This window comes from Hipposideros armiger, unplaced genomic scaffold (assembly GCF_001890085.2).
Source record: "Hipposideros armiger isolate ML-2016 unplaced genomic scaffold, ASM189008v1 scaffold_6, whole genome shotgun sequence".
In the NCBI taxonomy this organism is placed as follows: domain Eukaryota; kingdom Metazoa; phylum Chordata; class Mammalia; order Chiroptera; family Hipposideridae; genus Hipposideros; species Hipposideros armiger.
The window spans coordinates 715,006-731,283 of NW_017731356.1; the positions used below are offsets into that span (position 1 = coordinate 715,006).

Genomic DNA, 16,278 nt, shown 5'->3' on the forward strand with positions numbered 1-16,278 from the left:
GATCTGCCTCACCTGGGAAGAACGCAATGATGGTGCCAACTTGGGCCAGTGAAGCAACGTCCTCCACAACTAGACTGAAGAACAAAAGGACAGCAACTCGTCTGTTCCCCTTCCCCCAATTCCCCAGCACTGTTCCCTTCCCCCCAGTACCCCAATAAAAATCTTTAAAAAAAAAAAAAAAGAAAGGTAGCATTTGGAGCCGTTTTTCCTCTGAGAAGCACATGGACCCTGTGCCTCGCTCTGGCCAGGGCCTCATGAAACCCTGAGGCCCATTCATGGACCCCTAACTAAGACTCCTTTCGCACAAGTTGTATTTACCTGGTATTTTTTTCTCTGTAAGGAATAATTTGCTTTATAAAGTAGCTTAGACAGTATACCACGGTTCTCTGATAGGCATTGTACCTTTGGTTTAGAAAAACCGCTATGAAGGTTTGCTATTTTGTATTGTCACATAGCAACATGAGTTACCTGCCTGTGTTATAACTTGGTTGTCCTGGGGAATACTTTTATAGGATCCAAGGAGCTTCCAGATTTCTGCTGCTCTCAACAAAGTATTTTGTGTTACAGGTGAAATTCCAAGAGGATTTCGGTTTCATTGCCAGGCTGCGAGTAAGTATAAAGGAATGGGGTAGATTCCAGACATTGCATATGTGCGCCCTGGTTAAGACTCATTGCTTTAAACAAACACGTAATACACAAGTCGGAGGAAGAATAACCTGAAGTTAATTATTGGGGACTCTTCATAGAAGTGGTAGATGGTGTATATGATCCTGAAAAACGTTTAGAATTATATAGACTTAGAGGATAATATCCCTTTTTCTGTCTGGGCTTGTGAGGTTTTTTCCTGCATATATCTTTTGGCCTAAAGGTCAGCTGCTTTTCCTGGTCAATACTGAGGTAAGGCTTTTAAGGGGTATCATTTTAGTTATATATTTTTTTGCCGTTTGCAGGAATGTCCATTCAAAACTAAGAAAAAGATGCTTCAAAAATGACAGAATGATGGTGTTAAACAGACAAAAGAACTCTGAACTAATTTTTTAGACAAGTAAAACAGGTTTTTATTTTAAGTATTTTGCAACCAAAGGACATGACTGTGTATACCTAAGCTCTTGAACCGAACTCTTTTCTAGAAACTAGGTTTTAACCAGTTTCCTGTTTGATTGGAATGAAAATCATGCTTTATCTTTAAATTTCAAAAGAATCATTGTTTGATTAAAAGTATTTTTTTTTACTTAACAGTGTAGACAATAGGCTATTTGAAGTATTTGAAGTACTTCAAATTTGAAGTATTTGAAATTAGAAATAAGTTTTTCAAATCTGTCATAATCAAATATTTTGTAATACTTAAGATGCTGTTCTTTATAAATGAAGAAAATATTTTAGATTCATTTTTGGTTATGTCCTTTGACTTTTTCATAAACAATATGATGTGGACATCAAAAAACAAGCTGACCAATAGAACAGAATAAGATGTCAAGAAGACCTGTGTATGTGACACAAGTGGTACTACATATTGGAGAATAAGTTGATTAATAAGTGAGGCTGAGACAACTTATTACCCACATGGGGAAAAAGTTAAACTGAATCTCTACCTCACACCATATGCAAGTCAATTCCATGTGGAATAAGGACTTGGATATAAAAAAATAAAACTTCAGAAGAAAATAAAGAGTTATCTTCATGGCCTTTGTGCATTCATAGTAATGACTGTGATTGATCTCACCTAATGTTGTTGTTAAGCTAATTTTGTTCTAAGGAATGTGTTTTCAGTCTTTGACTTTATATTTGGTTCTTTTTTGTGGTTCTGCTGAAATGAATTTCATAATAAACCTGAACATAAGCCTTGTTATTTTAAAATCTTATATCTGATTACTGATCTGGGGATTTTCTTTTTGGGTCTGTTTTTATAGTCTGTTGGTTATCTTGACGTTCAATTAAGTTACCAGATTTCTTCATGTGTCTGGTTATTTTTAATTGAGTACTGAACAGTATGTTTGAAAACTTATTTCTCTCCAAAGAAGACAGATTTCTTCTGGCAGAAAGCTGGAGTCCCTAGCTATCTCAGATTGCCTTATTCCAGTCTCAGGATTAAATGGGTTCAGACGTGATGAGAGTCAGTCTGTTTCTAGCTGATCTTTACCAAAAAGGGGTAGGGGGGAGAAGGTGGACAGATTACCTACCATCAAAAGATCATCAGCAAAATTTATAATTGACTTCACAGCATAAACAATGGAAGCCAGAAGACAATTGAATACTTTTTATTACAAAGTTTTTATATACACAGTAGTACTGGAGTAATATTTTAAATTCTTACTAGCTCCTGGGTCTGTTGAAAACTGCTCAGTTTCTCAGCCTCTCAGCTCCCTCTTCCAGAATTGGTAATGCCCAAATTATCAGTGATCCCAAATGTCAGATTCAGCTCTCGAGAATTTCTTCCTTTCCAAGATTTTGGACCCATATTTCCTCACTGCATGTTTTTCTTTTCAGAGCTTTCAAGCAGGTGTTTCATTTGTTCAGCTTTTCCCTCGTCTGTCATTATCAGAACTTGTACTCTTCCTGTATCCTCATTTTATAGTTTCTGATTTCATGCTGACATTTATAATTCAACCTCCTCAAATAGAAGCATGATTGTTTAAAATCTTGTGTCCAGTAATTTCAGTATCTGGAATATTTTTGGATCTCTTCCTACCAACTTTGCTTTGGTTCTCATTCTTGGTTCTTTGTGTACCTGGTTATTCATAGAGAGTGTTGGAGAAAAATGATTTTAAAGTAATTTTAGGTTTATAATGGTGTTTCCTTCTTCCAGAGAGGATTTCTGTTTGCTTTTTCCAGACACCTGGGGGCCATGCACCCTTCTCAGCCAGCTAGCTTTGTCTGCTGGAATTACAACGTGACTCCAGGGGAAAACTGCCCCCAAGCGAGGCTCGTCTTTCTGGCTTCCTGTATCCGCGTGTATCTTGATCTAATAATTCCTTGCTATATGTGCTCTTGATATCCTCAAGCATTTTAAATTTTCGTGGGAAGGTTGGTTTGAATTATTTGGTCCATTATTTGCTGGAAGTGGAAGCCTTCATTACGCAACCTTTTAAGAAGCAGTCATTACTCTTCAGTTCTCCAGCCTTACTAATAAGACATTCATGGAAGGCAGCTGGGAATAGTGACAGCACTTTAGGCTCAGTCACTTAACAAACCTGGGTGTGAGTCCCGACTCTACTGTCTGCCAACTATTAACTCACTACTGTCATCCCTCCTCATCTGCGAGGATATGTTCCAAGACCCCCAGTGGACGCCTGAAACAGTGGATAGTACCAACCCTGTATATACTATACTATGTTTTTCCCTATACATACATAACTGCGATCAAGTTTAATTTATAAATTAGGTGCAGTAAGAGAGTAACAATACTAATAATAGGATAATTGTACTACAACAAAAGTTACATGGATATAGTCTCTCAAAATATCTCACTGCTCTGTACTTAGACCCTTCACAATTTTCCTTCCTGACAATGTCTGGGACAGAAGAGTCACCCTTACTGTAGCTCTTAGTGACTTCAGCGTATGGTTTTTTTCCTAAGTTGGGGATTTTACCTTTTCACTTGAAGTATCCAAGTTGCCAGCACCACTGCTCTTGTGCTCCGGGGTCATTTATAAGTAAGGTAAGGGTGACTTGAACACAAGTACTGTGATACTGCAACAGTTAGTGTGATACACTCGACTACTAGGTGACTAAGGGGCAGGTAATGTGTACAGCATGGAGACGTTGGACCAAGGGATGCTTCACGTCCCGGGTCGGACAGCGGGACATTGTGTGAGTTCCTGGCACTTCTCAGAATGGCACGCAGCTTAAAACTTAACGATTTATTTTGGCAGTTTTCCATTTCATGTTTTTGGACCACAGTTGACACGGGGAACTGAAGCCATGGAAAGCAAATGCAGATGGGGGTGGGGTGGGGGTACTGGACTAACTTCTGTGCTTCTCATTGTCTCTTCTCTAATATGTGTCTATCGCCTACCTCATGAGATGATGGGATAAAAGACGTAAAGTAGCCATAACCAGACTTGGCACAAGTGCTTCAGTATCAGTTTTCCACTACCCTCTTCCTGTAGTCTTACTTCCATACCCACTCCATGATACTTGTCTTAGTCAAATTTTAAACTCCACCTCCTTTTTATTTCCTTCAGGTGATTCTAGTCACAAGATTCCTATTTCAAACTTTGAATTTGGGCATGACCAAGCAACAGTGTTACAAAACCTTTATAGGTTTATTCATCCAAACCCAGGGAAGTGGCCACCTATCTACTGCAAGGTAATTTCTTTTAAGGCATTCACTTAGATATCAAAAGACCCAAAGAAAGAACTTTTGCCTTTATGTTAACTGTGTGTGTTAAAACGTGTTCATGGTGAATTGTTTTTAACCTAAGCAGGTGTAATGCCTTTTCTTCCAAATGTCTCTGACATTAGAGGGATTTTGAAGTCTGCAGAAACTGAACGTATTTCTACTTTGGCACGTCGCAATTGTTTAGTTTCTCCTTCTGCATTATCTTCACTATCTTTTTACCCTGAAGAGTAGTCTGTATATCTATCCTTCTAAGCAAGATTATCATTTACTCAAACCTGATTTGGCAGCCATTCCTTAATCGTCTTTTAGTCTTTTTTTTTTTTTAGTCTTAATCGTTTTTCTAGTCTTTAGAAAGACTTTATTTGTTATTTTGTCAAAATTCTTCTAGACTAGGAGTTGAAGAATTGAGTTTTAACCTTACTATTTATTAGTGTAACCATAAATAGATGATCTTTTTCTGAACATTAGTTTCTTCATTTGCCTACCGTAAGTCTCACTTGATTTTCACAAAGTATTCTAACATTGTTTTTCAATGTAACTGTTACTACTTATTTTGAACGGCAGCGGTCTTTTCTATGTATGTTCCTCTTTTTTATAGTTGTCTTAAATTCTTCAGTCTCCCCTTCCCTCTACCCCCACCTCCCAGACACCTCCTACCCCCGTTTGAAAAGAGAGCATTAATTTAACAGTACCTCAAGGTAGGAGAAAATACACGTCAATGTTTCTCTCTTCTCCAGTCTGACGATCGAGCCCGAGTTAACTGGTGCCTGAAATACATGGCCAAGGCGTCAGGTGAGTAGAGCTGGGTCTCTGCTCCCGGCCGTTGTTAAGTTTGCATTTGTTTCCATCTGGATGTCTGTATTCTGCACCCCTAAATTCACTAATTGTATGTGTTTTCTGTTTCCAATGGAAGACATCAGGCAGAATCTGGAGCTTCTCACGGTGGAGGACCTTCTGGTGGGGGTCTACCAGCAGAAGTTTCTCAAGGAGCCCTCTAAGACCTGGGTGCGGAGTCTCCTGGACGTGGCTATGTGGGATTATTCTAGCAACACAAGGCACGTGCGGGCTTTTGTGACAGTGGTTCTGACTTCTCTTCTGCACTGAGAAAATATGGTAGGATTAGTGTTTGCCTTTTTAGGCAGGATTTTTTTATGAAACCCTGGAATCACTGTATTTCTTTGAATATATGATTCCATTGATTGTAGGGTACATTGTTACTTTGTCTACCAGTAAAAACAAAAACCAAAAAATACCTACCAATTAAACTGACACAGTACTTGATCACTTAGGATTTCTATACTGATGAATATATTTAGACAGATGTTTTATTACATAGAATTCTTACTTATGTATAAGAAATATGTAAGTGAAATAAATTGGCAGAAGTATTTTTTATTTTGAAATGATTTCAGGCTTAGAGAAAAGTTGCAAGAATAGCACAAAAAAGGTTCTATATACCATTCCCTCATATTCCCTCATTGTTAACATTTCAATACATTTTCTTTATAACATTCTATCTAAATACATGTACCACTTGAGAATAAGTTGCTGTCATGATATCTTTTCACCCCTAAATATCGATGTGATTTTCCTAAGAACAAGAACATTTTTATATTACCACAATACAATTATCAAAACAGGATAGCGCCATTGATACAATACTGTTATCTAACATAAAGACCGTATTCACATTTTGCTAGTTGTTCCAATAATGTCTTTTATAGCAAAAAAACCCCAACAAATCTAGTCTAGGGTTCAACCGAGGATCCCATGTTGCATTTAGTTGTTACGTCTTTTTAGGTTCCTTTAACCTGGGTTAGGTCCTCAGTCTCACTTTCACGTTCATGGCCTTGACATGTTTGAAGAGCACGGGCCAGTTACTGCATAGAGTGTTTCCGTTTCAGTTTGCCTGTGTTTCTTCGTGATGAGGCTGTATTTTTTTGGCAGGAGTAACGCAAAAGTTCTGTCGTCTCCTGGCGTCCCATCTGGAGGTGTGTGCCAGTTGGTGTAGTTACTGAAGATTACTTTGACCCCTTGCTTAAGACAGTGACTGCCAGATTTCTCCATTGAGAAGTTTACATTTATCACCTTATAATTAATGTTTTGTGGGGAGATACTTTGAGATTTGGTAGATAATTCTATTCCTCAAACTTGAATCTGCTGGTTTTAGCACCTGTTGATGATTTTTGCTTGAATCTGTTATTGCTATATTTGTGAGATGGTCATTTTCTAATCCGATGGTTCCTTCTACATTTATTGGTTGGCATCCTTCTGTAAGGAAGAACTCTTCCTTTCACCCACTTGTTTTTTTTTTCGTTTATTTGTATGAGTACTAACGCATGGATTCCTGGTTCGTTCGGTAAGCTCTAACCTGTTACTGTCCACTTATTTTAGGCTCAGACTGTGCCATTCATGGCCAGTGGGAGGCCCTTCAGAGCGGTGGTTTCTGTGTCTTTTGGGCATTGCTGCTTCATTCTTGAGAGTGCTGCGCTCTCTGGCTCCATGTGCTCCAGGCTCGTCTCCACTCTCCCTGGTCCAGTTTTGTAGCAGCCGTTTCCCCAAGGAGCCCTGCCTGGTTCCGTTAGCTGGAGGAGAGGACTCAGGAGAACGGCTCTGGGTGCACTCATTCCTACTCGGGTACCGTTGATTCCGGTTCCCCATAGCGAGGAGAGCTTGGAAATATATTTATATACACACCCTCCACCTGCATTTTTATGTACCTAGGTCGGTCCGTCTCACCATGAGTTTGTACTGAACCTACAGTTCCAATCCACCGCCACCAAGGTCTCTATTTCCACTTTTCTATTTCTGTATTTCCCTTCTCTGAGTGAAAGACCTGGCACTCAGTATTTTTCTGTGTTTGTACAGCCCCAGAATACATTAAAAGTCGTTTCAGAATTGTTAAGTGATAGCACTGGAAATAGGCATCTTAACTGCAGCTCCGAATTTGCTTCAGTTGTTTTTTTAGGCTGAAGGTAAACAGTCAAAGTCGTTTGTTCAGAAGTTATTTGGGTTGGGTGTTCTTTCCTTCCCCTTCAGCGTGGTTAAAATACTCATTTGAAATGCAGGTAAGTCCATTTGGTAACTTTCCTACATATTCGCTTTTCCCATCCTTGTTGATTTTATCTTTTGAAAGTGTAATGCATTAACGTGGTTCAAATAAAAAATATGGTCAGAAGTATCACTCACTTCAGTGTAGTTCCATAAAAAAGTTCATTGGGTTTCATTAAATGTATAAATTAACTTGGAGAGAACTGAAATCTTTATGATCATTGAATTCTGTCCAAAGACGAGAGATGTCTTTTCATTCTAATCTACTTTTGGGTCTTTCAAGTCTGTTTTAAAAGTTTTCTCACACAGGTTATTCATATCTGGGCCTGGAGATTTTCTGTGGGGCAGTTCCCTGATCACTTTCTCTGTTTCTTCAAGGGAAATTTATTTTATTGGGTTGTCGGAAAAGTCATGACGCATTTTCGCAATGAAAAACAGAAAAAATACGTCAAGACTTTTTCAGCAACCCAGTACTAGGCTTTTTAACTCTAATGGGATCAGTTTTGGTCATCTGCACTTCATGAGGAAATACATTTTATGTAGGTTTCCAAATGTATTTGTTTGAAAGTCTACAAAGTAGGTACTGTCTTACAATTTTTAAAGTTTCTTTTGTTGTAATGGTTCTTATCATTTCCTGTATATTTGTGCTTTTCCTATTTTTCTTTAAATCAGAATAGCTTAGTGCATTGTCTATTTTGTTAATTTTTTTCCGAAAACAACAGAATTTTAATTTATTGGATCTGTTTTTCTATTCTCTTCATTAATTTTTGCTTTTATTTTCTTGGTATTCTGGTTCTTTTTCTAGTTTTTTGGGCTCAGAATTCAATTATTTTTAATTTACAAGTGTTTAGTAGAGTGAATTTCTTCTAAATATTGCTTTCAATGCAGCCTATAGATTGACATATTTTTTTGTCATTTAAAAAAATTTGTGTAGTTTCAACTTTTAACCCAGAAGTTCATGTAAGGCTTTTACATGCCCAGATGGAAAGGCCTTTCAGGTTTGGGTCAGTAAATTCTAGTGTTTGGCATTGTGGTTAGAGCTGCCTTAGTAGATCTTAGCATGCAGATGAGATCACATAGGCAGGTGATGAAGAGAAGAGGACCCAGCACAGAGTCCTCGTGAGCTCTGACGTTTTAAAACTGGGCAGAGGCTGACGGTTTGAGTCTCCGTACCTCTCAGCCTGTAGTTGCTCTCGTGTTACCCAAAGCATCATCGCCATCATCGGTGTTGATGAGGGTTGACGTGATGAGGAAAGCTGGGATCATGATGCAGGAAGTTCACAAATCTTGGTTGGGGACTTGGTGGTGGGGCAGGGATGTTGGTTTGCTTCTGCTCCCTGGATTGTCTCCTCTTCGGCTGTGAGTGTGGTCTTCCTGTCTTGATGTTTTTGGTATTGCAGGCTTTCCTTGAGTGTCCTTGGTTATGTTCCTATTTAGAAATGAGGCTGCAAATCCAAGTAAGTGTTCCATATTGTTCAGTGGGGGTTATCAACTGATTAGGCCTTGCTGTAGGGGAGGCAGACAGGGAGCCAGATGGGGCACTGAGGCAGGATTCTAAATGCTGGAAGGTTGAGGGCTTTGCCTTAGGGTCCCGGCATCCATTCCTCCTGCCTCTTCTCTGACTCGACTTCATCGCCTGGGGTCGGGACATTGACTGTTCTTTGTAAAGAAGTTCAGCCTCCTGTTCTCACCTCTGCCCTCTGGCCAGGGACAGTCCACTCGATCAGCGCCTCCAGAGTTCTGAGAGGCAGCCGTCCTCCCCCTGCTGCTGTGCGGCCTGTTCCCTGAGTCCTGCAGGCCGTGCAGGGGTCACCAGTGCCACTTCATTGACTTCCGGGATCCCACAGATTTGTTAAACTCTTTCATGGAGTCCTCTTCCTGTTTTCTTTTTTTGTGGACATCACTGTTTTTGTTCTTTCTCATTTTGATGGGGTCTTAGGAGCAAGAGGAGATAAATGTTGCATCTTGAACCAGAAGCCCCAGCAACAGTAGTTGTAAGAGCTGCATCACCTTAGCATTTTCTTAGTCCCGTTGAGTTTTTGACTCCTAACACATTTGAGTAGCTCTTGACATGAGGCACGAGACTGAGTTCTGTGGGAGATACAGCAACGAGCACCGTGAGGTCGTCACCCTGGGTCCTGTCTGGTAAGAGCAGCAAAGCCTGAGGACACGCGTAATGATTTCTCATAGCTCTTAACGTTTCAGAATTACGTAGATCAGATGAGGGAGAAATCACTTCGGCATAAGGGTTAAAATATATGAAATATTTGATGGAATAACTTAGCTGGTTCTTCTGGAATTTCTGCAAGCAGAGATTTGGAGTGAAGGGAAGACCTTTTCAAGAAAAGAAAAGGGCCTAAACAGCGAGTGACTCGGAGGAATGAAAGCGCAGAGACGGTTGCGGAAAAAGCAGTGAGTCTGACGGAGCATAGAGCTCTGTAGCTGTCAGATGACCGTGGTTCCTTAGATGTGGAGGCCGGGTTCTCCTTGAAGGAGGAAGAACCTTACCCCGGAACAGGAGGGGAGAACTGTACCTGCCTTTAAGCCACGTGTCACTCCATTAACGAGGTCACGTTGGAACTTGGGGAGTAGGTTGTGAATTGACTCAGAAGACATACTCACTTGTGACTTTACCTTATAACTTTGGAATGGAATTTCATAAAATATATATATATATTTGATATATGTTAAAGTTGGAGCTAGGTTTGTGTCTGCAAAGTGAATATTAATAGCTTAACAAAGCAGTTCTGGTTTTGGACAGATTTTTAGAGTGTATCTTCTTTTACTAGAAAATACACTCACAGTTTTAGGGGGATTGCTGGGATGATTTGGCGGAAGAGGATAAGTATTAGTAAAAACAGATCAAAACAGTATCATTTTTAACAGCACAGTTGACCCTTAAACAACATGGTTTGAACTGAGAGGGTCCATTTATATGCAGATTTTTTTCAGTGACTACTTGTGCTGTTTTTTTTTTGTTTGTTTGTTTGTTTTTAGCTGAGCCATCCTGCTACCTATTGGCAGCTTAGCGGCTGCTCAGCTCGGGCTGGCCTCGAACCGCTGTTGCTCAGAGCTCAAACTCTTGAGCGAGCTCTTAACCAACTGAGCCATTACTTGTGCTGTTTTTGATTCGTGGTTGGAAGTCGGTGGCCACGTAGGGCTGACTCCATGCATTGTTCTACACTATGTTATCATATACGGAACTCGAGCATCCATGGGCCTTGGGATCCACAGGGCGTGGGGCCTGGAACTGAAATTTATTGGGAGTTAAAAGTTATACATGGATTTCCAACTGCGTCGGGGGTCGGCACCCCTAACCCCTGCATTGCTCATGGGTCAGCTGTCTGTCGATTTGGAGTCATTTTTCCCTGGGATGAGATTTTTGTGTGGTTTTATTTTGTTGTTTGCTTATTTTTTTGGTTTGTTTCAATTCTGGAACACAATGTTAGTTGCTTGCATTTCAAATAAGATCGACAGTGGAAACGTACACGGAGGTGGCTACTCTTGGGGTTTAAGCTTTAGACAAGGAGCAAAACTAACTGGAAATGAAAATTACTGGATTCTTTGTGGGTATGTAAGAGCTTAGGTTTAATTTTAACCTAAGGTTTCATTTTAGAGTTGGAGTTTTATGAATCACATTTATTAAATCACTTTTTGGAAAAGCAGTGGGAAATTCTTAATCTTATTTTTAGATAGGGTTTCATTCAGCTAAATACCTTTCATTAAGTGCAGATAACTGCTTTTGTACACTTAACGGTTTAGCACATTTGTAGTTTTAAGTGAAGATTCTTGCTAAGTTCAGGCTGGCTTGGTATCATGCGCTCAGGGCTGTGCTGAGTGTCAGCAGACGGTGCAGTCCATGGGAAGCCACGCGGTCGCTCACGTGCCCTCAGCATCACGTGCTGAGGCCTCTCTCACACGCTCCCCAGGGATGCGTGCCCCGCCCCCAGTCTGCACCGTCACCCCCTCCGACTTTTCCTATCATTGTTCTCTTCTTTGTTTTTCCCTCCTTAGAGCGTGTCAGCATCTAACTTACTCTATTATCCGATGGATTTTTTTATCTGTCTTCCCCATCAGAAAGTAGTTTCATTGGCGAGGAGTTTCTGCGTTTCACCCAGTACCTAGAGCAGTGCTGGTAAATGCTTCCCAAGTGGGTGTGCGTTCACCGCGGCCACGTGGCCACTGATGGGTCTGCCACACTCAATTGTACTTGAAGGTAAAACTTACCTGTTAACTGTCAGGTGCGGTTGGCGTAGCACCATGAATTTACAGCAGAGGAGGCAACATAGAAAATCTGTTCTGTAAAAAAAAAATGTGTGTGTTAAATTAGAAACCCTAATCTTTGAGGATTAGTGTCAGTTTTTCTTAAATGATTTCAACTATGTAAGTTACATGCCTGGCATGTAAAAACCTTTGGTTACATCAGGACATTAAAGTCCTTTTTTTTTTACACAGGTGCAAGTGGCATGAAGTAAATGATATTCTCTTCTGCGCATTAGCTGTCTGCAAGAAAACCGCGTAAGTTGAAGAAAGGCGTCCCTTCTCATAATGCCACGTTGGTCACTGACGGCCTTCGTTTCGCCTGCTGTTGCTTTGGCAGTGGGGTGAATCACTGTTCACCTCTGTTCCCACAATTCTTTTAAAACACAGTGGGTTTTACTTCAATGTTACTTTTATTATTCTGCCCATGCCATGCTTGTTGGCATGTTACCACCTGAGCAGTTTGGGTGAACCTTCAGCACTTAATGAAATTTCCTTTGAGGCTCCTGTGGGAGAGCAAGGCCCCCGCCTGTCATTAGGACAGCGCGGCCCTGTGAAAGTGCTCAGACACGGGGGCCCTTTTCTCCTCGTGAGGCCTCGGGGTGCTGCTGGCCCCTTTCTGGCTGCTGACAGTTGGTTCTGAGGGACAGACAGGCGTTTTCACAGGTGTAGCCCTACTTCTAGTGCCGCCCCCTCCCTGCCTTAAACTTGTGAGAATTCTGATCATCTTTACCTTCATTTATATTCCCTGATAATAAACTTGAAATGTTACCTGGTAATCAGAGTATTAAGGGTTAAAAATACATGAAAATACTTGAGTAAAAATACCAGTGGCGACCAGTTTTATTTTGCATTGCCACCATTCCCATTGCTTCTGAGAACTGCTGAATTTCTTTTCCCCAGCGTGGAATAGTTTCTCTCACACGCCTTCCGTGTGAACTTTTTAGAGGATGAGTGCTTTTGGAATGACCTGGGTGGGGCCTGGTAACGAGCCTCCTGTCCTCCCTCTTGAAGGTACTGCATCAGCAATTCTCTGGCCACTCACTTCGGCATCCAGCTCACCGAGGCTCACGTGCCTCTCCAGGATTACGAGGCCAGCAGCAGTGTGACACCCAAGATGGTGGTGTTGGATGCAGGCCGTTACCAGGTAAGGAGCTGTCTGCGCTCTGCTGGCCTCATCTCAGGGCCTTCTCAGTGTGGTCCCGGCCAGCAGCCGCAGCCACCAGGCCTCTGCTTGGTTCTCCCTCTTCCCTTAAACGGTTTCTGAAGATCCTCCTGGAATGTCAGTTCTTAATCCAGGTGGAGGTTGCATGAAGCCCTTTTCCTTCCTGGTAGGTTTTCCCACTATATTTAACAAAGTTTTAAGGAAACTATAATTGGCAATTAGTCTTCATACAAAACGCATCCAGGCGTTGATTCCAAAAAATATATATCTGAATGTAGATAACGTAACTATTGAAAATATCTGTTTCGGAAATGCATGAGATGTAGTTCAGGGTTTGATTAAAAGCTGCCTGAGCCCCCTGCCACCCTCACTGCCGCAGTCAGAGGAGCGGCTGTCCAGCGGGGCTTCCTGAGGTTCCTTCCCGGCTCTGCTCCAGCCCCCGTAACGCTGCCCCCCCACAGCGTTCACCTTTAAAAATGGATCAGACGTTGGAAAACTGGGAGGTAATTTGTAGTTTTTAAAAAGTAATTTGAAATGTAGTAGATGATCCAATAATTAGTAAGAAATAAGCATTTTCCCCCATTTTTTTCTTTCTGTTACTTATAGAAGCTAAGGTTTGAGAGTCCAGGATTCTCTCTTTTCAACTCTTCTAATGAGGAACAAAGATCAAACCCACATGCTGGTAAGCGTCTTACATTTTGTAAGAAGGCACGTCACAGAGATTAGGGGTTACAGCCTAGTAAGATCTCAGGGTGTGGTACTTAAACGGACGGACGCTCCTCATTAGCTTTCAGATGTCAGGATCTCATTGAGCGGGGATCAATAAGACTTTTATTTGGCATCACCACCTTAAACAATGTGTATGTGTACTTTTTTGTATCACTTTGATACAGTTGAACTTATTCTTCAGACTTGTTCAGAGAATTGGAATAAAAACTGTTATTCTTGTAGCAGCTATAGTTTTACAGTTTTGATGTGCTGATGTCTTTCGGGATGTGGGCGTTTAAAAGCTAGTGACGTGAAATCCCAGTGCTGCCTGAAGAACCTCAGGCACAGCTTCCAGGGCTAAAGACGGGAAGAAGTATTCTCGGTCAGCCTTTGCCTTGACGAGAATCTCTCCTTGAGCTCTTCGTGGGAGGCGTCAAGTGGCTACATTGCTTTTCTTGCATTTTCAATGTCTTAGGTGACTACCCATCTGGGGTGAAGACATCTGGCCAAAGCAGGAGTGTCCGGGGAAGAGGGATCACGCGCCTGCTAGAGAGCATCTCCAGCTGCCCCGGCAGCGTCCACAGATTCTCCAGCTGCGACACCGCATGCCCCCCTCACGTGTCCCCAAAAGATGGGTACAGATCTTTCTCCTCCTTGTCTTAATGATGGTACTTTTTCAATTTCTGGAAACATAACAGGCCCCTCTGCCCTCCTGACTGCGTCATATGAAACACACAGATCACACGAGTGATAAATGTCACTGCTATACAAACCGCTTCATTTGTAAGGAAATCCTGTTTTGTAGATTAAAAGTAATTGTGGTTGGAGAAGATTTTGGCATTTTTGGCTTTTTTTTCCTGGAGGGCTTGTTCTGCTTCCTGACTGTATAATAGGGATGCCTTTCAAGTCTTGAGTCCTGTAAGATCAACACTGTCATTTTCAGAGTTGTGCTTTTGGGATTGTTATATTTTGATAATCTTTTCCTCCACAATAAAGGTATAGAATATCTGTTATGAAAGGTTTTTAAATGGTGTTTATTTCTCCCCATTATGACATACAGAACCTTTCTCTTGAGACATGCAGGCTATTTTCATTGCAAGTATCTAAGAAAATTAGCCTTTAACAAAAAATAAAGTTTTGTTGTTACTTAAAGTCTTTGAAATATGCTGACTTTGAGATGAACCGAGCGAAAAAGAAAGAAGGCACGAACCATAATAGGAATTAAGAGGGGCACAGACCCGGAGCAGCAGAGGTTAGAGAGAGGAAATAATACTATGGGCAGTCCTGCCAATAACTTTGGAACTTAGATGGACTGGAAACCAATTCCTAGGAAAATATAATTTACTAGAAGTGCCTCAAGAAGAATCAGAGAGACTGCCCGTCCTGTGGTGGAGAGATTGAAGCATTAATTTCCAAATGCCTGGGCCACATGGTTTTAACATGTGAATTCTGAACTTGCAGGGAATACACCATGCCAATATAAAAGAATATATAATAGGCTGTGTCCAAACTGGTGGTGTTCAGGAGAGAACCAGGGGGAGAGGTGCAGCATTAGAAAAATCCATAAATGGCATTCGTCACAGTAATAGAGTGAAGGGAGAAAAGCACGTATCTTTAGACTGGATGGAGAAAGAAGCATTTGACAAAATTCAGCACCCATTAGTGATAAAAACCGCAAGCAAACTAGAAATAGAATTGGAACTCCCTTAGCCTGATGAAAAGCACCTATGAAAATTCTACAGCAAATACTATTTTGAATGGGGGAGCTTTAAAAATATTTCCTTTAAAATCAGGAACAAGACCAAAACAAACAAAAAAAGGCCCTCGGTTACTGCTTTTATTCAACACTGTACAGGAATTCCTAGCAAGTACAATTTTAAAAAGTATCAAAGCACAAGATTTGGAATGGAATAAATTGTCATTTTTCACAGTTATGGTTGTCTACAATATACACGCTCAAAAGAATCTTCAGATAAGTAGAAATAATGAAAGTTTGGCTATAAAATTGATAGAATATCAAATGCGTTTCTGTACATCAGCAACAAATGGTTTAGAAAACGATTTTAAAAAGAAAAAAAAAGCCCAGTATTAATAGTAGCAAAAAACTTGAGGTTCCTAGGAATAAATCTGACAAACTTATGAGATGGATAAGCAGAAAATTCTAAGACTTTGGTGAAAAAACATTAATAAAGACCTAAATAGAGATGCCTATAATATTGGAAAGATTTATTGTAAAGATTTCAATTCTCCCTGGACTGATCTGTAGTTTGAATACAATTTTAATTAAAATCCCAAATTTTTGTGGGACTTGACAAGCTAATTCTGGGAAGAATCAAGGCAAAGAAAAGCCAGTACGCTCATATCAAAGTGAGATGGGACTTCCATCATTCCATAAGATCTTCCATTTTATTATAAAGCCCATGTTGATCATTGAGATTGTGAGATTCTGAAGTCAGGATAGACAAATGAACAGAATCAAAAGACCCATGCAGGGCCGGCCGAGTGGCACAATGGTTAAGAGCTGGCTTGGGATGCTGGAGGGCCCCGGTTCGGATCCCACATGTGAGGGCCAGTAACACTGCCCTCTACAGCTAAGATGCTGAACAGCAGTTCAACCTGGAGCTGGGCTGCCGTGAGTCCCCGGCAACGGCATAGGCTGCAGCCCCTGTGGCAGTGGATTGCCATGGGCTACCGTGTGTGGCCAGCAGCCAGCGTGAGCGGCCAGCAGCCGCAGTGAGCGGCCGTCCAGAAG

General features: G+C 41.1%; 1 protein-coding gene across 1 annotated transcript in view; it reads left to right on the forward strand.

Annotated features, from left to right (window-relative positions):
• The window catches only part of MAEL (maelstrom spermatogenic transposon silencer), an 18,743-nt gene extending 4,195 nt beyond the window's left edge, over window positions 1–14,548 (forward strand). The window contains exons 5-12 of the mRNA XM_019647339.1: window positions 568–609; window positions 4,185–4,309; window positions 5,080–5,134; window positions 5,256–5,397; window positions 11,849–11,911; window positions 12,668–12,800; window positions 13,425–13,500; window positions 14,002–14,548. Coding sequence (XP_019502884.1) covers window positions 568–609; window positions 4,185–4,309; window positions 5,080–5,134; window positions 5,256–5,397; window positions 11,849–11,911; window positions 12,668–12,800; window positions 13,425–13,500; window positions 14,002–14,189 — 824 coding nt within the window. The 3' untranslated portion in view covers window positions 14,190–14,548. The remainder of the gene's footprint in view (window positions 1–567; window positions 610–4,184; window positions 4,310–5,079; window positions 5,135–5,255; window positions 5,398–11,848; window positions 11,912–12,667; window positions 12,801–13,424; window positions 13,501–14,001) is intronic.
• Window positions 14,549–16,278: the final 1,730 nt, after the last annotated feature.